General features: G+C 41.8%; 1 protein-coding gene across 1 annotated transcript; it reads right to left on the minus strand.

The window, feature by feature from the left end:
• Window positions 1–708: 708 nt before the first annotated feature.
• LOC140481612 (uncharacterized protein CFAP97D2-like) lies at window positions 709–19998 on the minus strand. Its single transcript, XM_072578087.1, has 5 exons — window positions 19746–19998; window positions 9496–9576; window positions 6800–6918; window positions 4167–4359; window positions 709–1855 (listed from the first exon to the last, which is right to left on the minus strand). The coding sequence occupies exons 1-5, from the start codon at window positions 19836–19838 to the stop codon at window positions 1775–1777; spliced, it is 567 nt and encodes a 188-aa protein (XP_072434188.1). The 5' UTR covers window positions 19839–19998; the 3' UTR covers window positions 709–1774.
• Window positions 19999–23799: the final 3801 nt, after the last annotated feature.

A 23799-nucleotide genomic window follows, 5' to 3' on the forward strand; every position in this document is an offset into this window, starting at 1 on the left:
CTATGACTCTATATTTAATTCAACTATCACTTCTCTTTCCCCTTGGCCCAATACATTGTTCCCTTTCAAACGGTTATCCAATTGCTTTTTGACAGTTCTTATTGAATTTGTCATCAGCAACTCCCTTTCAGGCAGTGCATTCCAGATCACAACAACAACTGGCCCAAACAACCAACAAACATGAACTTTGTACAAAGTGATCTTTCATCTCCTGACGCAGGAAAGGTGGAGTTGTTTTTACGCGTGGGGATGTATCACAATTTTCGAAGTGATATGAATTACTTTGAAGACAAATGAGAGAGGTGCAAGTTGTTTTGTGTTGTGGGATGTGTTTTCTGTGCAATGTGGTTTATTCTGGGTGGAGGTGATGTGGGTGGAGTAGGCAGGGGGCAGAAACCCAAGTTAACAACAACGGTAACATCATTAGTAAGCAGCAGAGAATAGCATGGTGCTGAAAGTTGAACAAAGTGACCATACTTCCTGCAGGGATATATAACAAACATCTCAAACCGGCAAAAGCAAAGCTGCCCTGCACACTTGGCAGAATATGTGGTCTCATTAAAACATCACAGAATCTCTGAGATTAGTGCTTTCTTCTCAGCGAGTTGCTGAGGATCCACAGTACAACTTCAGTCCATCATCCAACTAAAGAGTCAGAAAATGTAGCAACTTTACTTCGCTACACCCCCAAATAAACACTCAAAGGCCTTTATACTGAACTAATTCATTTTAATATTCTGATGAAAGGTCATTGAGATGAAATGTTAAATCTATTTCTCTCGACAGATGCCATCAGACTTTGTGACCTCTTTTAGTCTTTCTTGTCCTTTTCTTGGATTTCCAGCATCCGCGGAATTGTAGTTTTCAGTTTCTACTCAGTTTCTGTGCTTTTTATCTTGATTAAATTGATGTCCGTCATTTTCCAGAATTTTCTTATGGCCCCCCCCCCCGGCCTATCCCATTCCCCTTCCTTGACTAATGTCCTCTAAACCTATCATAGTTCCCTAATCAGTTCACATGCCCAATAATTACTCTTCTCCAATCCCACCTACCCACATCATATCCACCCCCTCAATTTCCCGCAATTGCTCAATAGCCCCTTCACATCCAATCAACCTTACCCACCAACTCCCCCTCAAATCATCTTCCACCCTCTCAATGTCTCTACCCAGTTCTCCCTTCCCTTGCCATAAGCCCTTTAAACCACCAATGCTTTGCTTCCATCATCATAGCATAATCCCTAATGCCACCCTAGAGTCCACCTCCTCAGCCAATATGTCTTCCACCATTGCCTCCTCATTCTACCCCTCTTGCCCAACTCCCTTACCCCAAAGTCCTCTCTCCTCATCTTCTCAATAATCCCCCAATAACCCCTCTCATACTTCATTCTCCTCCGAATCAACTGCCCTCTTCACTCAACCTTATCTACACCCACAAAGCGGCAGTGACTTGCTGATCCTCCTAAACTGCTGACATCCAGAGATATTGTTAATAAATCAGTGTACTTGATGTAGAATCTTGCTTGATAGAAAATTAGGAAAAATTCAAAGAAGGCATATTCGATTGTCCAGCCTACGTTACAAGTTTCAAAAACTCGAAGGCACACTAAGTACTACAGGCAAATTACACTCGCGATCGAATGTGGATTTCAGCTTTATCTGTCATTGAAAAGAAGGTAGATTGTTTAGATGTACTAATGTGATCAATGGGGATTAGAATTGAGGATATTGTGGAGTTGATTCATGTCACTTGGTTCCATGTTTCCTGTTGACTTTTACTGTGAGCCCCTTGGTTGTATATTTTTACTTTTGTTGGTTCCTCTCGCTGGTGCGGATCTGACAGCTTCTGATTTTGTCTGGGGATAAAAAGTAAAATGTCGATTAGGAGAAAACCTATCATAGATCAATCTCAATAAAATAAATCAAATAGTTTGATTTATTCATTCGCGGGATAGGGGCATCACTAGCTACGCCATCCTTTGTTATCCATCTCGAATTGATGTTGAGAAGGTAGTGATGAGCTGCCTTCTTGAACCACTGTAATCCTTGCTGTGTAGGGACACCAAGGCAGCTCCTTGGCCCAGCCAAGGGAAAGGAACAGCAATATAGTTCTAAGTCTGGAAAGTGTTTGGCTTGGAGGGAAATTTGCAGGTGATGGGGTTCACTGTTCATCTGCCTTCCTTTGTCCTAAGTGATAGAGATTTTGGAAGCTGCTGTCAAAGGAGCCTTGGAGAGCTACTGCAGTGCATCTAATGGATGGTTCACACTGCAGCTATTATGCATCGGTGCTGGATAGGGGTGTCAATCAAGTAGGCTGCTTTGCCTTGGATGGTGTCAAGCCTCTTTGGAATATTGTTGGAGTTGGACTCATCCAGAGAAGTGTGAAATGATTAATTAGATTCCCTACAGCGTGGAAACAGGCCCTTCAGCCCAACAAGTCCACACCGACCCTCAGAAGAGTAATCCACCCAGTCCTATTTTCCTCTGACTAATGCACCTAACACTATGAGCAATTTACCATGGCCAATTCACCTGGCCTGCACATCTTTGGACTGTGCGAGGAAACCGGAGCACCCAGAGGAAACCCACGCAGACATGGGGAGAATGTGCAAACTCCTTACAGACAGTCGCCCGAGGGTGGAATCAAACCTGGGACCCTGGTGCTGTGAGGCAGCAGTGCTAACCACTGAGCCCCATACCACCCTAAATGTTCAATCACACTCTTGATTTGAGCTTTATAGGTGGCAGACAGGTCATGAGAAGTGAGGAAATTAGTTGCTCACTGTAGAACTCCTAGTCCCTGACCTGATCTTGCAGCTGAAGTATTTCTTGTCAATGGTAACTCTCACAATATTGATAGTGGGGAATTTAGCTGTGGTAATGTCAATGAATTTCAGAAGGAGATGGTTTTGGACGCAGCAAGCTCCCACAAATTGAACAGTAATCCCGTAACCATGCATTAAAAAAGAATTGCATTTTTATAGCACCTTTCACGATTACTTCAAAGCCAATTCAGTACTTTTGAAGTGTGGTCAATGTTGTAATGAAACATGGCAGCCAGTTTTGGACGCAGCAAGCTCCCACAAAATCAATGCAATCATGACCAGCTGATCTATTTTTGTAATGTTTGTTGGAAGTTAAATATTGACCCTGGACACCAGTTAGAACTCTCCTGCTCTTCTTCAGTTTAGTGCAATGGGACCTTTAATGTCTACTTTACAGAGCAAACAGGGCGTTGATTTAACATTGCTTTTGAAAGGTCACAACACAGTTGTTCACTGACCGTATTGGCGTAGAGTTTTGGGCTCAAGACATTGAGTGAGACTTGAATGCAGAACTTTTGGACTCAGGGATGAGAGAGCTACCTTCTAAGAAGTAGCTGAGAGTTTAAATTTAAAATATGAGTGGGTGAGGAGCTCTGAGAGTTATGGGGAGCTCTGTGCCATAAGTGTGAATTCATTAAAGTACTCCCAAAATCTCTCAGGAAACCCAGGAATCACCTAAGTTTATCCACACGGTTTTATTTTACTTGATGCTTTTTAAAAATCATGACTTGAGCAAGGTTTGGTAATGTATCTAAGGAGTAACTTTGTAGAATACAATGTGACTCTGGCTCAGTCAAGTGGTTATGTCAGCACTGTTGGCAGGAAATAAGTCACTGTCCATTTCCTGGTTTGAGTGCAATAGGCAGCTTGGAGAGAGAGAGGGGGGGTGCAGGGTCTGGTGAATTGAGAAACTTCAGCATTATGCATTTACCTCAGGGCTTTCCTTTGTAGTGAAACATCACAAGGTGCTTCACTGGTGTGCTATCAATGGAATTTTGTGCCACTTATTATGACAGCTGACAGTTTGATCAAAGAGGGAGGTTTTAAAGGAGCATCTGAAATGAGGAGAGAGAGGTAAAGAGGTGCAAGAAGTTTAAGGAGGGAATTTCAGACCTTTGGTCTTCAGCAGCTAAAAACAGGGTTCCTAAAAGTGGATGAGAGGATGTGTAAGAAGTTGGGATTGGAGGAATGTAGAGATCTCAGGGAGAGTTATATCCTCATAGTACAGGGAACATTTTGAACAGCCTTCCAGGTACCCTGGAGAGAATTAAAGTATTCACCAATGCAGCACACATATGGCATACAGAAACAGTGCTGGTCTCCCACTGATTGGAGAAATTACCTTTGAGTTCTGTCCATTGTACCAGCCACGAGGATAGTGAGCAATATGGTCCATGAGCTTCTCAGCTTTATACCAGTCTTCATGCCATTTCAGATGATTGTATTGAGGCTGGACCAGCTTGAGGCGTTCCTTCATTGTCTTATTTTCTTGATTGACTCTCAGCTGTTCTCGGTGACGTTTTTCACTGTTTAAACTGATTTAAAGGCAGTTTAAAACAAAGCCCACATTAACTTAGCCTCTTACCCAATCATCAGGACATTCCCAAGTGCTTTCTGGCCAACAAATTACTTTTGTAGCCATGACCATACAGGCATAAGAAACAACCAATTTGTACACACCAAGTTCCCATGAATCAAAATTAGATGAATGACCATTTAGGTCATTCAGAGATGTACAGCACAGAAATAGACCCTTTGGTCCAACTCGTACATGCTGACTAAATATCTTAAATTAATCTAGTCCCATTTGGCAGCATTTGGCCCATATCCCTGTAAACCCTTTCTATTCATATACCCATCCAGATGCCTTTTAAATGGTGTAATTGTACCAGCCTCCACCACTTCCTCTGGCAGCTCCTTCTGTACACGCACCACTCTTTGCGTGAAAAGGTTTCCCCTTAGGTCCCTTTTAAATCATTCCCCTCTCACCCTAAACCTATGCCCTCTAGTTCTGGATGCCCCCACCCCAGGGAAGAGACTTTGTCTATTTACCCTATCCATGCCCCTCATGATTTTATAAACCTCTATAGGGTTACCCTTCAGCCTCCGACGCTCCAGGGAAAACAGCCCCAGCCTGTTCAGCCCCTCCCTTTAGCTCAAACCCTCCAACCCTGGCAACATCTTGCAAAGTATTTCTGAAACCTTTCAAGTTTCATAACAACCTTCCAATAGGAAGGAGACCAGAATTGCACACAACGTTTCAAAAGTGGCCTAAACAATGTCTTGTACAGCCACAACATGACCTCCCAACTCCTGTATTCAATACTCTGACCAATGAAGGAGTGTATACCAAATGTCTTCTTCACTATCCTATCTACCTGTGACTCCATCTTCAAGGAACTATAAACCTGCACCCCAAGGTCTCTTTGTTCAGCAACACTCCTCAGAACTTTATCATCAAGTGTATAAGTCCCACCCTGATTTGCCTTTCCAAAATGCAGTACCTCTAGGTCCCTGGTGCAGTGAGGCAGCATTGCTAATCACAGAGCTACCATGTTGCCCCTGTCAGAGATAGATTCTTTTACACAGAGAGTGGTGGGTGCATGGAATGCACTGCCAGCAGTGGTAGTACAGTCAGATACTCTGGGGACATTAAAATGATAGGCATATGATGACAGTGAAATGTACGGGATGTAGGTTAGTTCGATCTTAAAAGAGCATAAAAGGTCAGCACAACATCAAGGACTTAAGGACCTGTACTGTGCCGTACAGTTCTATAGACTATGTTCTATGTTCAAATTAAACACCATCTGCTACTTCTCGGTCCATTGGCCTGTCTGATCAAGATCATGTTGTACTCTGAGGTAACTTTCTTCACTGTTTCTACATTCCCTGTCACTATTAGGCCTTGTCAGTATCCTATTTCAACCAGAATTTCCAGTAAGCTGATGTGCAGTTGAGTTGCCAGCTCTGGTTGGAAGTAGAGTTCCTTGAGTTTTCTTACATGACCTCTTGCCTCCAACCATCCTGTTCTCTCCACCAGTCCATTGCATCTACTTCTGTATTTCAAACTTTAAGAAGGACATGGAGAGAGTGCAGAGAAGAAATATTAGAATAATACCTGATGTAGATTAAAGGGTTAACTATACCTCAACATGAATAATAGTTCCTTACGCACATGTTCAGTAGCTATGTTATATTGACGTCAGATCCCACAGATCTGAAACCTAATGGAAGGCAGCATTGGTGAAGCCTTGGTCTACCATGCTTCTGTTTACAGTTTAAACATTAATAAGCATTAATAGCTTGGACTCGCACTGTGTTCAGTCCATGTCTGTCCCAAGCTGCCAGTGATGTTCATGTTTCACAGACAAGGAACTTTCAGTTTTATATTGGGAGTCTGGAAAAGCTGGGATTGTTTTGTTCAGAGCAGAAAAGGCTAGGGGGAGATTTAATGAGAGGATTGTTTAAAGTCAGGAAGAGGTTTGCTGAAGTAAATGAGAAAATGTTTCCAGTAGGAGGAGCATCAGTCACCAGATTCAAGTTAATTGGAAAAAGAGTCAAAGGCAACATGAGGTTATAATCTGACCTAACGTCTTGTCAAGATCTGGAAGTGCTACTAAACAGGAGGTGCATACATATTTGAGGAGATTTTTCCTTTTTGCAAGACTATGGGTAAAGACCAGGGCAAGGCTAGGATCAACAGGATAACTTTTTCAAAGAGCCAACGCAGACATATTCGGCTTATTGGCCTTCTTTTTTGCTGGGTAATTTGGTGAAAATAAAAACATTTTTTTAATTCCTGAGGACTTGACAGGCATTGGTAACCACAGACATGTAATTTTAAAAACGTAAACTGCAGGTATGCTACTTGCTACAAGGAGCTACAAGGAAAACTCAATCCTCGGAAAACATCTAAATACTTATTGTCAGAATGCACAACCAGGAAGGACGAGCAGAAGTCAGAAACATTACCTTTTCAATTTATACTCATTTTTATTGTCAATTCGGCCTGTGGTCCTCATGATTGTTGACATCTTTTGAAGCAACAGCTGGTTATCTCTTTCAATGATGGACAGTCTATCTTCCTCAAGCTGTGATATACAGTGTGTAAAATACAATTAATACCTTTTGACTCAATTCTTTGTGGGAAATAATACATTCACATTTTACATTTAAGGAGATGAATCTGACTTTCTGGTCAGGGCTGATTGTTACAGAAACTTGCTCTGGAGAACTCTCAGAAAAATGACTTGACATTACACTTATACATTGCCTTTCATAATCTTGTGGTGTCCCAAAATACATTCGAGTAAGTAATTACTTTGAAGTGTAGTCACTGTTAGCATTTAGGAAACCAATTTGCCTACAGCAAACTCCCATTTACAGCAATTTTCATTAAACGTCATTGACCTGAAAACCTAATTCAATTTTACTCTCCACAGGTGCTACCTGACCTGCTGAGTATTTCCAACATTTTGCACTTTTCTAATATCACAATCAGCAATATGTTAATGACCAGATAATCTATTTTTAGTGATGTTGATGGGGATAAATATTCTCCCTGAAACCAGTGAGTACTCCCCTACTCCTCTTCAAGGTGTACCATGGGATCTTACACAAATATCTGGGATCTGTCTGTGGGATCATCCTGTCTGAAAGATATTATCCTTGGGCAGTACAGCACTACCTCAGTACATCATGAAAAATGTCAGCATAGATTATGTGATCACTTGTCTGAAGTGGGACTTGAACTGGGATTCAGCAGGACTGCGTCTTCAGGAGATGAGGAGAAGGAACGGGGGGGACTTAAATTTTAAAAATGATGAAACAATTTCACATTCCAGAATTTCGCCCTAGAGACTCCCACATCCTGATGGCACGAGTTCCACTTACTGTCCACCAATGTTTCATCCTGACATACTTGCTGTCCCAATGACAAACAAAACTGCTTGCTGCTATCAGAGCATGGGAAAGTGTGTTAACTAGGCATCTCACTGATTTCAATACTGCACACCATACTCTCCCCACTGTTTCCCAGCATCATTCAATAAGCATTAAAAAATTTTCCACATCTTAACACAATCTGGCTACATAAAAGCTGAACCAGCATTTCTGGTGCATTGTGAGAGAGCTGTGTGCATAAACATGGTCAGCAGCTGTATTCAGAGACAGAAGATGATGTTTTGCTGAATTTTCTGTATTCCATTCAATTTGTAGTCAATACCAATATATATGTCGAAACATAAAATCTAGAGCACAGAAACAAGCTAATCAGCCCAATTGTGTCCACTGGGGCCTATGCTCCATACAAGCCATAATACTTCACCTCACCATATCAGCACATCCTTCCATTCATTTCTCCCTTGTGTTTATCTCGCTTCCTGCAAAAACACAATGATTGGCCCCTTATCCCGAGACTCTGCCCATGTGTTTTAAATTCCCTGACAAGCGGAAACAACTTCTCAGCATCTACGCTATCAACCTTTTCAGAACGTTGTATGTTTCAAATAGATCGCTTCTCATTTTTCTAAACTCCAGAGAACGTAGGCCCAATTTAGCCAGCTTCTCAACACAGGATAGCTTCCTCGTTTCGGGGACAATTTAATGAATCACCACTATACCAACTGCAATGCAAGTACGTCCTATCATAACTGTGGAGACTAAAACTGCACGCAATATTCCGAGTGTGCTCTCAGCAAAACTCTGTACAATTGTGACAAGTCTTTTAAATTCATTTACTCCAATCCCCTAGCAATAGAGATAAACATGCTATTTACCTTTTCAACTGCTTGCTGTTCCAATATACTAACTTTTTGTGTAATTTGTATAATCATATCAAGTCTTTTTGGAACATCAGCACTTAGAAGAGTCACTTTTTTTTTAAAAACAAATCTGATTTTCTACTTTACATTGTAGGTGAACACTTTATACACACATTATACTCCATCTGCCATCTTGTTGTCTGCTCACTTAACTGCTGCCTACATCTCCTTTTACAGCAGCTTTGTGTCCTCCACACAGTTTTGCTTTCCACCTGCCTTTGCGTTCTCAACAAATTTGGGTAAGTTACTCTTGATCTTTTCATCGAAGTCATTAATCAAAATTATAAATAGCTGAGGCTCCAGCACTGATCCTTGAGGGACTACCGCCTTTCAACTTTAAAATGCTCATTTTCTACTTCCTGAGTGTTAACCAATCCTCTGTCTTTGTAAATATATTATCTCTAACTCCAAGAGCTATTATTTATTAACTTTCAGATGCCTTTAGAAATCCAGACATACTACATCTATTTTATCTACCTCACTACTTGCATTCTCAAAACACCATTAATGACCATCTTGTATTGATAGTCCCTGTTGTTGAGTTCTGTCCATAAGTGGAAAGATCATTTCTGCATCTACATAGTAAAGTCTCTACTAGATGATCACTTTTAGCACTACTGTTCAAAGCAGGTAGATGCATCTGATAGGTTCCATTTACAATGTGTACATTTTCTTTGGTTTCACTTAAGTTTTTTGAAACTATTGTCTCTATTGGATATGTTTCCCAACTTGGTCACATGGACACTGGAAAATGCAGTCTGAAATGAATAACCTCACATCAGTAGCAATAAGAAAAGGTAAAAGGATTGAAAGCAATATGAGACAGCAGGAAATTACAGGCATTACCTTCAGCTTCTTAAATTTCAGATTAAGATGAGAATAGGTCTCAGGAGAATGGTTGTCAACTGTTGACTTTGCATCTTTGACCTGCAAGAGAAGGTTAAAGCAAAAATGGAATTGTTCAATAGAGTCATAGAGAAGTACAGCACGGAAGCAGACCCTTCAGTCGAACCCGTCCATATCCTAGCCTAATCTAATCCCATTTGCCAGCACTTGGCCATATCCCTCTAAACCCTTCCTATTCATATACCCATCCAGATGCCTTCTAAATGCTGTAATTGCCTCCACTACTTCCTCTGGCAGCTCATTCCATACACGTACCACCCTCTGTGTGCAAATGTTGTCCCTTCGGTCTCTTTTATATCTTTCCCCTCTCACCCTAAACATATGCCCTCTAGTTCTGAACTCCCCCACTCATGGAAAAGATTTTATCTATTCACCCTATCCATGATTTTATAAACCTCTATAAGGTCACTCCTCAGCCTCCGACTGTCCAGGGAAAACAGCCCCAGCCTGTTCAGCCTCTCCCTATAGCTCAGATCCTCCAACCCTGGCAACATCCTTGTAAATTTTTTCGGAACCCTTTCAAGTTTCACAACATCCTTCCGATAGTAAGGTTACCAGAATTGCACGCAATATTCCAAAAGTGGCCTAACCAATGTCCTGCACAGCCGCAACATGACATCACAACTCTTATATTCAATACTTTGACCAGTAGAGGAAAGCATACCAAACGCCTTCTTCACTATCCTATCTGCCTGCAACTCTACTTTCACAGAAGTATGAACCTACACTCCAAGGTCTCTTTGTTCAGCAACACTCCCTAGGACCTTACCATTAAGTCCTGCTAAGATTTGCTTTTCCAAAATGCAACACCTCACATTTATTTCAAGAGAACAGGGACCAGTGTAGGTCCCTCAAACCATACTACCTGGACCTGATGATTTTATAAAGTCCGCTCCCAATTAGATCTGAAAATAGACAAGTTACTCAGGCATACAATCATCCCAATAGAATAATCAAACTAGCTTTAAGTAAGTTCCATCAATGGCAGCATTTTATCTCTCATACTACTTGCAGCTTGACAGATAAACTGATGAGCATATATTGGTGATGAGAAGTCTTACTTTTTATATCTAGATCAAATAGCCATTAAGTAAATGAATTCTGGGAGCACCATTTGGTCCTTCAACTGTCTGGCAATGTTCTGTGTGAAGACAATGGCATGTCACATTTGTAAAGAGTCTGAGAAACTTCAAACAGGGAGACCCAATAAGAAGAGGTCATATGGTGACTGACTATCTCTCCCCTCCCATCAGCCCAAAGCCACCTCTTGCTGATATGTCTGTTTTGCACTCCAGGAAAGTACAAAAAAAGGGTTAAATACTGACGACAACAGCAGTCTGTCATTGACCAGATATCTTTGTGCATGGAATGAGTACTGTGATAGCCATAGCTTTATAAACAGTCATTTAAACACCTTTGCGCTGCAGGTAACACAATGTGAAAGACTCTCTCCAAGTGCTGCCAGACAGTTCAAAAGGAATCTCAATTAACCTACAAACCCAAGAATTAGAATCAAGGCTGATTTGATCTTAGCTTTGTGTAACTGTTCCATAATTCTTAATACATGGGGCTAACAAAAAGATGTATCAACCCCATTTTTGAATTTTTCATTTACCTATCATTAAAGCAGTAGGATTTTTGTTTTGAGGAGGCTCATATGGAGCATCAACACCAGTAAAGACCAATTTGTTCTTGGGATGGGGGCATCACTGTTCCCATGCCCTTCCATGTGGAAAAGATCACGGGTTTGGAAGGGCTGTCACAGTACCTTAGTGAAATACAACAGAACATCTTGTAGATGATACACACTGCTGCCACCGTGCCTCAGTGATGAAGGGTGTGAATATTGAAGATACTGGATTGGGTATTAATCAAGTGAGCCACTTAGTCCTGGATTGCATTGAGTTTTTTTGAGTGTTGTTTGAGCTATACCCATATGGCAAATGGAGAATCTTTCATCATACTTGACTTGAGCCCTGAAGATGGTGGAGAAGCCCTGGGAACACAGGTCTGTGAGTAACCCAATGCAGAATTCCTAGTCTTTGATTGGCTCTTGTAGCCACAATATATAAATACCTGATTAATAGTTACTCCCAGGATGTTGATAGTGGCGAATTTAGTGATGGTAATGCCATTGAACATCAAGGGGGAATGCATAAATTCTCTCTGGTTAGACATGGTCATTGCTTGGCACTTGTGTAGCACAGATGTTACTTGCCACTTGTCAATTCAAGTCTGGATTTAGTCCATGACTGACGACAAATGGACATGGATTGCTTCAGTATCTGAGGAGCCACAAATGGTATTGAACATTGTGCAAACAAGCCCAGCTCTGATCTTACAAAGGAGAGGAGGTTATTGATGAAACACCACTGCAGATGGGGCCTGATTAACTACTCTGAGGAACTCCTGCAGAAATGTCCTGGAGTGAAGCTGACTGACTGCAACAATCACAACCATCTTCCTTTGTATTAAGTATAACTCACACCTGCGAAGTATTTTCACCTTGATTCTTATTTATTCCAGTTTTACTAAGGGTCTTTGATGACACCTTCCAATCAGTGGAGAATGTTCCCCAATTACCATTGCCTCTAATATCACTAGGACGATCTTATTCTATGCTCAACAGAATGTGACTTTGATGTTACGGGCAGGTCTGGAGTTTGGTTCTGTTGTCTCTATTTAGACCAAGACTGTAATGTAGTCAAGAGCTGTGTGGCCCTGGCAGAACCGAAACTGAATTGAATGAGCAGGTTCCTTTGCAAGTGACGTTTGATCGCACTATCTAAAGCCCTTTCCATCACTTTGCTGCTAATTGAGAATAGTCAGATAGAGTGGTATTTGTCCTGCTTTACATAGCATACCTGGATAACTTTCCACATTGTTGGGTAGATAACAACATTGTGGCTGAACTGGAACAACTTGGTTAGGGACACAGTTAGTTCTGGAGCACATGTTTTTAGTACTATTGCTAGGATGTTGTTAGTGAGCATAGACTTTTGCAGTTTCTAGCAACTGCAACCAAATTTTAATATTATATAGAGTGAAACAGATTGGTTGAAGACTGCCAACTGAAATGTTGGGAACCTCAGGAGGTGGCAAGGATTGATCATAGACTCAGCACTTTAGACTTTTTTTAAAATATTGGTGTGCTGGTCATCCCTGTCATTGAAGGTGAGGATATTTGTGGAGTCTCCACCTCCTGTTGGTTGATTATTTGACCCCACCAATCATGACTGGACGTGGCAGGACAGCAGAGCTTAGATCTAATGTATTGGTTATGGGATTGCTTAGCTTTGTCTATCTCATGTTGCTTCCTCTTGATGGTAATGGCAGAGCGGGGGGTAGGCCAGGCCACGCAGCTACAGTTTGTGGTTGAATATAATTCTGCTGCTATTGATGGCCTACAGCTCTGCGTGGACATCTATCCCCATTTAACACAGTAGTAGTGCCATTGTATCCTCAAGATGAAGCTGGGACCACAAGAACAATGCGGTGGTCACTGGTCTCAAGACTATCATGGACAGATGCATTGGTGAAGATGCGCTCAAGTAGATTTATCCCTCTTGTTGTTTTTTCACCACCAGTCACAGACTCAGTCTAGCAGCTATGTCTTTTGGGACTCAACCAGCTCTGTCAGTTTTGGAGTTCAAACTACTATTGGGGATGGACAACGAAGTACACTCCATACCCTTACCATCCTCAGTGTTTCCTCTAAGTGTTGTTCAAAATGAAGGAGTATTGGTTCATCAGCTGACAGGGTGCAGTTGATTTTAATCAGCAGGAGGTGTCCTTGCCTGTGTCTGATCTGATGTCATGAGACTTCCTGGGGTCTAGATTGAAATCGGAGGACTCCCAGGGCCTTGACAGTAAACTACCTTAAACTCACCTCCAATGGGTCTGCCCAGCTGACGGGACACGGCTTACCCAGGAATGATGATAATGTTGGTATTTTCTGTGACTTTGTCTGGAAGGTATATTTCTGTAAATATGACTATGGCAGACTATTCCTTGGCGGCTTTGTGGGACAGCTCTCCCAATTTTAGCTCATCTTCCAGATGTTGGTGAGGAGGACTTTATGGGGTTGATGACTGTGTTATCATTTCTGGTGCAGAGCTCAATGCCAGGTGCTTCAACTGTGGTTTTCTTCTTTTGATAAACTTTGCTGCAGTTTTGATACAACTGAGTGGTTTTCAAAGCCTTTTCAGAGAGCAATTAAGAGTCAACCACATTCCACATTTTTATTGAATTCAAACTTCACAATTGCCATATTAGGTTTGAACCTCAAATTCTGTAATAGTCCAGTGACATTACCACAGCCTCCCCCAACTGGCTTGTTGCTGTGTGCTGGTTATTCTATGCCATTAATTCATCTGTGCTGAACTGGTTAGATGCATTCACTAACAACCCCATTTCACTTGGATATAGAAATATATTTTGAATCTCACTGGACAGATTAATTCTGAGGAAGAGTCACACTGGACTCAAAGCATTAATTCTGTTTCTCTCTTCATGGATGCTGTCAGACCTGCTGAGTTTCTCCAGCATTTTTCTGGGTTTGTTTCAAATTTCTTCTTTGTATTTCTTATTGGCGGTGTGTTTGGAAACTGTACGCTTTGAAAATCCTAGTTTAAATACTGTTTCTTTTTTGATGGATCAATCTTGACCGGAACACTGAAATCAGTCGGTCTCACCAATTTGAGACATTTAGGATTTTGTTGGAGTGAGAGTTAATCTATTTAAGTGTCGCTTGTAGTTCCATTGCATTCCGTTAACTGATTCAATACTATGTAAACTTGGATAATGTGGTTTGTGTAAATGTAATCAATAGCATGTATAACCTGTTGTCATGGATCATTCACCTTGATTCAAAGGCCAGCTTGCAGCTTATAGCAGTAATTTCATAGCTAAACACTCACCTACTTAATATAGTTTCTATTGTAATGAGTTCCTTTGACAGTTTTGTCAGAAGCACCCAATATGGTTGTTATCCTAGCAACATCATTCTTAATGCTTATAAGAAGAGAAAGAACAGGAGCACTTGACTGTTCAAGCCTACTCCACCAATCAATAAGATGATGACAATTTAAGTATTTAATTGACAATTAATTTATCACTTAAAACTCTTGCCTGGTGGTGAATGAAGGTGATCACTCACGACCTTTATCCCCAGCAATGAATTATAGAGGTTGCAAGAAAGGTGTAAGTAACTCCCCAGGGTCAACTCAACTGATTATTTGCCATCTCCAGGAAGGGGCAAGTCATGCCCTAAAACGCCAATATGCCTCACAGCTGGACTTTTCTTCTATTTTTGTCACTTCCATGTTGATTTGAGGACGGATGAGGGAGAATAATCCAGCCGCTGACTAAAGTCAGAGTTACAACACGGAAATCATTCACCTCATCAACCCCATGCCAGCTTCCTGTAAAAACAACTCGCCTAGCCTAATTTCCTATTTTTCCCCATAGTCCTACCTACAGTGGTTTCCCTGCAGGTGCCTATCCAATTACTTTTTGAAAGCCAGCCGAAACCAGTACACAAACTAAATCATTTCAGTGAGGGCCAAGCTTTTACTTCTTCCTCCCTCAAGCAAATCTTGCTTCAAATCGCTGTGAGCCATTTTAACCATTCCATTGTGATCCATTGCTTCACACCACCCCCACACCAATGGACATGAAGCCCAAGTGTTTCAAACTTATGATCTTGCGGCAGCTAGCCTCAAATTTGACAAAAACACATCCACTTCTTCAAGTAGGAGGAAGGGTGTGGGTGGAGCTCACAACCACACTGTGAGGTTGAGCTTCTCGTGTGATTCATCGCATTAAAGTTCCATAAATGTTTACATGAGCTGTGAACCATACCCTGAACCAGATTCGACAATCGCACAGCTTTCTACCAACACATGGACTTAATTTAATATCCAAACATCTGTGGCACTCTATAAAAATGAACATTCATCTCAGTCAGTCCATCATGCAAATGCTTTGTGTTTCCATGGAAATATCCTGATTGCTCCATACAAACTGCCACTTACAAGTGCAACCTGTCCAAGTCTGCTTTGAAGTTCAAAAGGACATTTGTTGGCATTGAAAAACCAGTAGGAATTAATGCTGTCTCACAGAGATGACAGCATGACATGAGTGATAGAATTTTATATGCAGAGGAGGCCATTCAGCCCATCATGCTTGTGATTGGCCTTCCTCCCCTCTTCTTTCCCCAAATACTTCTATGATTTTCATCACTAATTATTTATCCAATTTCCCTTTTCCATTAAATTACATTTCGTTGCCCTTGCAGGCAGCATATTCGAGATCACAACAACTTGCTGAATAAAACAAAACTCTTCATCTCTCCTCTGGTTCTTTTGCCAACGACCTTAAAAATATGAACCTTTGATTACTGACCATCCTAACAGTGAAAAGTTTCTCTTTATTGGCTCAAGCGAAGTTGTTCATGACTCATAGTAAATCTCCCATACACTCTCGCAAGGCCTTGACATCCTCTTAACGTGCAGTGCCCAGAACTGAGCACAATACTCCAGCTGTGGCATGATGATTTATAAAGACGAGTCCTGTGCAAGAACTCACATTCCAACCAGAGTCACCTATTCTAGTCGAATTTCCTATGGTGCTTTCGGATTTTGTTTCCTTTTCAAACACTTATTCGTCTCGGTTTTGATATGTTGTGGCTCATATCTCTCTGCCTCCAGGTCAAAACTGTATGCGATTTGTATACTCATCTATTCCCATTGGATTTGCAACTAGTGAAAGAGCGGATAAGCCTGTCGACAGCAGATAGTCTGTTCAGACACAGTGAGGTGTGACTTTGCTATTCACTGTTCTCCATGACCCCTCCCCCCATCACTGGACATATCCCATTCCCACCACCAACCCAAGCCCCCTCCTCCACTTCCCCAGCATTCACCTTCCATATAGAGAGACAGAAGAAAGGAAGATAAAATAAAAGACCTGGAAGAAGGGATTCACTTAATTCGTCGATATCGCTTTGCAAACTACTCATGTCCTCTTCACAATTTACATCCTATCTATCTTTATACTTTTAGAAAATGTAGTTACTGTTCATGCAATCCCTTCATCTTAATCATTACAATAATTGTAAATTGTTGAGGCCACAGCAATGATCCCTGTTGCTCTCCACTTGTTATAGCTTACCAACTGAAAAAATACCTAATTAATCCTATTCCTGCTTTCCATTAACTAATCAAATCTCTATCCATGCTAATATTTCACCTGTTAAGCCCTGAACTCTTATTTTGTGTCATAATCTTCAAGGCCAAAGATTGTATGATTTCATGAAGGAGTTGGATATAGCCCTTGAGGCTAAAGGGATCAAAGGATATAGGGAAAATCGGGAACAGGCTGTTGAGTTGGATGATCAGCCATGATTACAATAAATGGTGGAGCAGGTTTGAAGGGCTGAGTGGCTTCCTCTTGTGCCTATTTTCTCTATTTTTATGGTATATACCTTCTGGAGATGTGGTGTGTGTGGGGTGTGTGTGTGGGGTGTGTGTGTGTGGGGGGGGGGGGGTGTGTGTGTGGGGGGGGGGGTGTGTGTGTGGGGGGGGGGTGTGTGTGTGGGGGGGGGGGTGTGTGTGGGGGGGGGGAGGGTGTGTGTGGGGGGGGGGGAGGGTGTGTGTGGGGGGTGTGTGTGTGTGTGTGGGGGGGTGCGTGTGTGTGGGGGGGGTGCGTGTGTGTGGGGGGGGTGCGTGTGGGGGTGGGTGGGGGTGTGGCGTGTGGGGGGTGGTGTGTGTGGGGGTATGTGTGTGTCACCATATATACCTTCTGGAGATCCACATTGACAAGTTTCACTTTAACTATGTTACTTGTTGCTTTCTCAAAGAACTCTAACAAAATAGTAAAACTTGATATCCCTTTCACAAATCCAGGTTGACCCTGCCTCATTATGTTAAAATACTTTAAGTGCCTTTCATAATAACAGATTGCAGCAAATTCCCTGTGAGGGTATTCAGCCAACAGGCCTGTAGATTCTCACGTTGTGCCTCCTTTATTTCTTAAATAATTATAAAAATTCTTAACTATTTATTCTTGTTTTTTTAGCTTGCTTTCTCTCATATTCTAATTTCTCCCGCTTAATTTTTTCTTTGCCATTCTTTGCTGGTTTTTAAATTTTGTCCAATATTCAGGGTTACCACTAATCTTTGCAAAATTATTAGGTTTTTCTTTCAATTTGATACTATCTTTAAATTTCTTGGTTGGCCGTGGTTGGCGCATCCTTCTCCCAGAGTAAGTATTTCTCACTAGAATGCATCTTTTCTGAGTGTGATGAAATATCTCTTTAAAAGTCTGCTACTGGATTTCTATTATGCTTCCTTTTAACCTAATTTCCCAGTTCAGGGAAATTGTCCAGTGCTGCCTTCATACCCTTGTAAGTGCCTTGATTAAATTTAAAATGCCTGTCTTAGTCTCACTCTTCTCTTGCTCAAATTGAATGTAAAATTCAATCACTCGCTGTTCACTGCTACTCCTTTACTTTGAGATCATCCATTAATCCTACCTCATTAATGGGTGCTGCTGTCTGCTTGGTTGTAGAACATACTGTTATAAGAAAATATCCTGAAAGTACTCAGGGTCACTGAGTTCTATGGAATAGAGAAAAGCTTCTCAGCCCATCAAGTCTAGCACTGGTCAAAAACAACTACCCAAAAATTCTAATTCCATTAACTTATTTCTCCAATGTTGGTTCACAGATAAACATTGGCTAGGACATCAGTGAGAATTCTCAATCTATTTCTCAAAATAGTTCAATGGTATCTGTCACAGACAGACTAAATGTTGGTTTAACATCTCATCCAAAAGACAGCACCACTCAGTGCAGACTCCCTTAGTACTACATTACAGCATCAGCCTTGATCGCATGCAGAAGTCTCTGCTTCAGGCCCTCAGACTCAGAAATAAGAATGCAACCAATTGAACTACAGCTGACAAATTAGGCCTGAGGTTGTGTGATAAAGACCTTTGGGGAAATGCTCTCAAAGTGATGAGCCAAGTTGTAGGAGATCATGTTTACTTGAATGACGTAAAATCCAAACATTCTGAAAATGAGATGTTTTATAATGCATTTAAGTGCTGCTCCAACATGAATAATAATACCAGTATATCTAGGGTCAATATTTATGTCAAAATGATAAAAGAAACAGACCTGCCATAATAGATCATGTGGTTCCTGACCATATAAAATGATAAACAATGCAACCTTAATTTAACTGTGATGAATTGCATGTTGTTTGCATCAGTTATAAAAGCAGTACATCAAAGACTGCTTGGCTCTTGCAAAGTCATTTGAACTATTTACAGAATAAAATGTGCTAGCATCATGAAACATTTCAATTCAACGCATTTTATGAAGTAATGTGATTGACAGGTTGGCATCTGTTACTGTTTTAGTTTGAAATCAGCTCAGTGAATAGGAAAGAGAAGAATACACTTCAATTTTTAATACCCATATTTCTTCTTGGCATATTTGATTTGAAACGTTAACCCTGTTTCTCTCTGTTAGACCTACTGAGTTTTCCCAGTATTTCTTGTCTTTATTTTCGGATTTCTAGCATCCACTGCATTCTGCTTTTATATCATGTTTGCATTTCATTACTTCAGGGTGTCCCAAGGCAATTTACAGCGAATTAAGACGTTTTGCAACGTTCCCACAGTTATAGTAGAAGAAATAATATATCTCTGCCATTAGTAAGTGACTTGTGGTGTTGCCTGGAGTTAGGGAGTGTAAATTATTTGTATTTCTTTGTAAGATAGCTACGGAATGGCGAAGAATTTAGAAAGTCACTCCACATAACCACCTGGTGGCTAGAGCCTGCAGCTGTCACAAATTATTGTTTACATACAGAATTTACATGGCAATTTCAACCTCCAATATTGACATACATTGAAAAGGCGAGCAAAGAAAACCAAGAGGGGACCGAGCATTGGATTTCTCAAAAGTGCAATTCAATGCAAAATGAAAATCCATACGCACTAAATATCCGAGCTAGAAAGGGTTAGAAAGGCAGTTTAAACAGACACAAACACTAATTGTTTGGTTAAGTGAATAGGTCTTCACTTTTACACCACAGACACAAAGCCCTCCTTCACCTGGCGGCAGTGACAAGCGCTGATTTATTCGGGGTAGCTCAGTCTCCGACCGTTTTTGCCCTTACCTTTCGCCGGTGCTCATGGTAACAAACTCGGTCCCATTTCTCCTGCAGGTATTTGTTTCCAGTGGGCAGAATCGGTTGGTAGGCGCGGTGCATGGTGGAGACCGGGAGAGTAGCGAATCCGGGCGGGCCACAGGATGCTTAAGGCATGTTTAGGGTATGCAGCGTCCCTGTGTGTCTGGCATGTTTGCGCCTGATCATGTGTCAGTTGCTATGACAAGCGAGCGACTCGCTCCAGGGAAGCTCCTCTGTTCAAAGTGTTTGGCCAGAGGCGAATGGGGAAAAAAAACCGCTCCCACATCCCAGCTACAACTGCCCTGTGGATCGCCTTCCACCGAATGTTTTGCACAAAACACTGGAAATATATTAAACCAAAACTGACGATGGAAAGATAAAGTGACCACTTAAAACTTTCAATTTGAGCCGACTAATGTAATTTAGGGAATGAATAGTGTAGGTTAGCCGGGCTTCAGATTGGGGTCCACAGGTCTGCGCAATATCGAGGGCCGAAGATTTTCTATTATACACACGTTACCCTGTTTGTGACCCTCAAACTCTCACTTGGGCTATATCCGGGATATAGAGCAAATTGCATAGGAGTCTCTCCATAAGGACCATTAGAAGAAAACCACCAAGCTTTGGATTTTACACCCTACTCCCTACATCTGTTGAAGGTATTTTCTGCAGGGAAAGGGACACCTAAAATGTGATTGGGGTGGCTGGTCTTCCCAATCACCCCTGGCCCAGTCCCCGCAAATCAGCGGCCCGCTTGCCAGTTTAAAAATAAACACGAATGGACACTGATTGGGGGTTCCCCAGACCAATGGACCACAATGTGACACTGCTCAGGCAAGAATATGGTTGGCGTGGGCAGCAGGCTAGGGGTTGGAATTTTTGTTTTAAACAACTTTGTGAAAGAGACACTTGGCGCCCTTTGGCCATCAAGAATGACCCACCTCCAGCAATACAAACACCTCCAACCTGCCCTGTGAAACTTGGCCCCAAGTATCACTGCATGCTATTGTTCAAACCAAATCTTATCTGTTTTAATTTATTGTTGTTACATGTACCAAGATACAGTGAAAGGTATTGTTTTGTGTGCTATCCAGACAAATTATACCTTGCATAGGTACATTAGGGTAACAGAACTGAATGCAGAATAAAGTGCTATAGCTACAGAGAAGGTGCAGAGAAACATCAACTCTAATTTATGAGTGATTTGTTAATAAGTCTGATGGGGAGGTACCAGTGTTGGGCTGGGGTGGACAAAATTAAAAACCACATAACACCAGGTTATAGTCCAACAGGTTTATTTGGAAGCACTAGGTTTTGGAGCGCTGCTCCTTCATCAGGTGATTGTGGAGAATAACATTGTAAGACACAGAATTTATAGCAAAAGTTTACAGTGTGATGTAACTGAAATCATATATTGAAAAAGACCCAGATTGTTTGTTAAGTCTCTCATCTTTTAGAATGACCATGTTGGTTTCAGTTCTTGCATATGTAAATTGCAAAATCTTCTTTAAAAGTTACATTCTCAAGTGCACTTTAACAATTGGTGTCATATCGGCCCAGCTAAGGTATTGTAGGTGTTAACACCCTGTGAGGCTGTCTGTGCCACAATGGTCAGACTGATTCTAATCTAAAAAAGGGATTTACAGGATCTTACATGGATTTACGCAGTTTTTGAGCCAATTAAAATGTAATTCTGCAAGTACAAATTCACCCCACAAACTTATATGAGTATATGTGTATGTGGGTGTTGTGTGAAGAGAGGTGGGGGGAGATTATGAGTGTCTGTGAAAGGGTGTGTGTATGTGTGTGAGTGTGAGTGTAAAGGGGTTTACGTCTATGAGAGGGTGTGCGCGGGAATTTGTGTGATTTCCTCATCACAATGGATGTTTCAGCACTCTATGCCAGCAACCCCTGCAACAACGGCGTCACGGCAACAGCCTCAGTACTCAACACCAACAACTGCCAATCTCCAAACACCATCCTACAACTCATCTGCTTTATCCTTGATCACAACGTCTTCACCTTTGACAACCAGTTCTTTAACCAGACACATAGAACAGCCTTGGGGACCAAATTTGCACCCCAATATGCCAACATTTTCATGCACAGGTTTGAACAAGACTTCTTCTCTACATAGAACTTCCAACCAACACTATACACCAGATATATTGACGACATTTTCTTCCTCTGGACCCATGGCGAGGCGTCTCTGATAAAACTACACAGTGATATCAACAAGTTTCATCCCACCGTCAAACTCACCACGGACTATTCTCTACTATCTGTCTCATTCTTGGATACATGCATCTCCATCAAGGATGGGCACCTCAACACCTCACTTTACCGCAAACTCACAGATAACTTCACGATGCTACACTTCTCCAGCTTCCACCTGAAACATATTAAAACAGCCATCCCCTATGGACAAGCCCAAAGTATACACAGGATCTGTTCAGATGAGGAGGAATGTGATGGGCACCTGGAAGTACTCAGGGATGACCTCATAAGAAAGGGGTATGTTGTTCAACTCATCGACTGCCAGTTCTGATGTGCCACAGCAAGGAACCGTAATGACCTCCTCAGGAGACAGACACATTTTGCAACCGATAGGGTACCCTTCATTGTTCAGTACTTCCCAGGAGCCGAAAAACGACATGTTCTTCACAGCCTGCAACACGTTGTCAATGAGGATGAGCACCTCACCAAGACCTTCCCCATGCCTCCACTTCTTGCCTTTAAACAACTACCAAACCTCAAACAGATCATTGTTCATAGCAAACTGCCCGGCTTTCAGGACAATACCATACAACCCTGTCACGTACGCGCTGCAAGATGTGTCAGAATGTCGACACAGATACCACCATTATGCACGGTACACCTCCCACTATGTACGTGGCAGGTACTCATGTAACTCAACCAACTTTGTCTATCTCATACACTGCAGGCAAGGATGCCTTGAGGCGTGGTACATTGGAGAGACCAAACAGAGGCTACAGCAATGGGTGAATGGACACCGCAGAACAATTAACAGACAGGAGTGTTACCTCTCAGTCGGAGAACAATTCAGTGGTCTGGGGCATTCGACCTATGACCTTCGGATGACCATCCTCCAAGGCAGACTTTGGGACAGGCAACAACGCAAAGTGGCCGAGTAGAGTCTGATGGCCAAGTTCGGTACTCATGAGGATGGCCTCAACCAGGACCTTGGGTTCATGTCACACTACGGGTGACCCCATTGCACTATACATCACATAGATGGACGGACACACAGACAGACGGACAGACACACACACACTCTTTCTCTCATACACTTCCACAATATCCTCTCACAGACTTAAACCCCTTTACACTCACACACATACGCACATCCTCTCACAGATACTCATAACCCCCTCCCTCACCTCCCCCCACACACCCACATGCACACATACACATATAAGTTTGTGGGGTGAATTTGTACTTGCAGAATTACATTTTAATTGGCTCAAAAACTGCGTAAATCAATGTAAGATCCTGTAAATCCCTTTTTTAGATTAGAATCAGTCTGACCATTGTGGCACAGACAGCCTCACAGAGAGTTAACACCTTCAATACCTTAGCTGGGCCGATATGACACCAATTGTTAAAGTGCACTTGAGAATGTAACTTTTAAAGAAGGTTTTATGATTTGCATATGCAAGAACTGAAACCAACATGGTCATTCTAAAAGATGAGAGACTTAACAAAAATTCCGGGTCTTTTTCAACATATAATTTCAATTACATCACACTATAAACTTTTGCTATAAATTCTGTGTCTTACAATGTTATTCTCCACAATCACCTGATGAAGAAGTAGCACTCCGAAAGCTAGTGCTTCCAAATAAACCTGTTGGACTATTAACTTTGTACATCCCAGTCCAACATCAGCATCTCCAAATCTTGAATCTTGCTTTTTAGTACTTGCTTTCAAAATTTAGTATCTTCTGCCTGACTGAAGTGGTGGAAGAGAGTATAACCAAGGGGGGAGGGGTCTTCGATTATGTTGGCTGCTTTCCAGAGAT

The sequence above is a fragment of the Chiloscyllium punctatum genome, chromosome 9 (genome assembly GCF_047496795.1).
Source record: "Chiloscyllium punctatum isolate Juve2018m chromosome 9, sChiPun1.3, whole genome shotgun sequence".
In the NCBI taxonomy this organism is placed as follows: domain Eukaryota; kingdom Metazoa; phylum Chordata; class Chondrichthyes; order Orectolobiformes; family Hemiscylliidae; genus Chiloscyllium; species Chiloscyllium punctatum.

Coding starts and splice junctions, on each gene's coding strand:
- LOC140481612 (XM_072578087.1), bottom strand. CDS start 19,838: ATGCACCGCGCCTACCAACCGATTCTGCCCACTGGAAACAAATACCTG. Junction 9,577..19,745: donor ACCATGAGCACCGGCGAAAG/GTAAGGGCAAAA, acceptor CTTCTCTTGCAG/GTCAAAGATGCAAAGTCAAC. Junction 4,360..6,799: donor AATGAGTATAAATTGAAAAG/GTAATGTTTCTG, acceptor CCTTTAAATCAG/TTTAAACAGTGAAAAACGTC.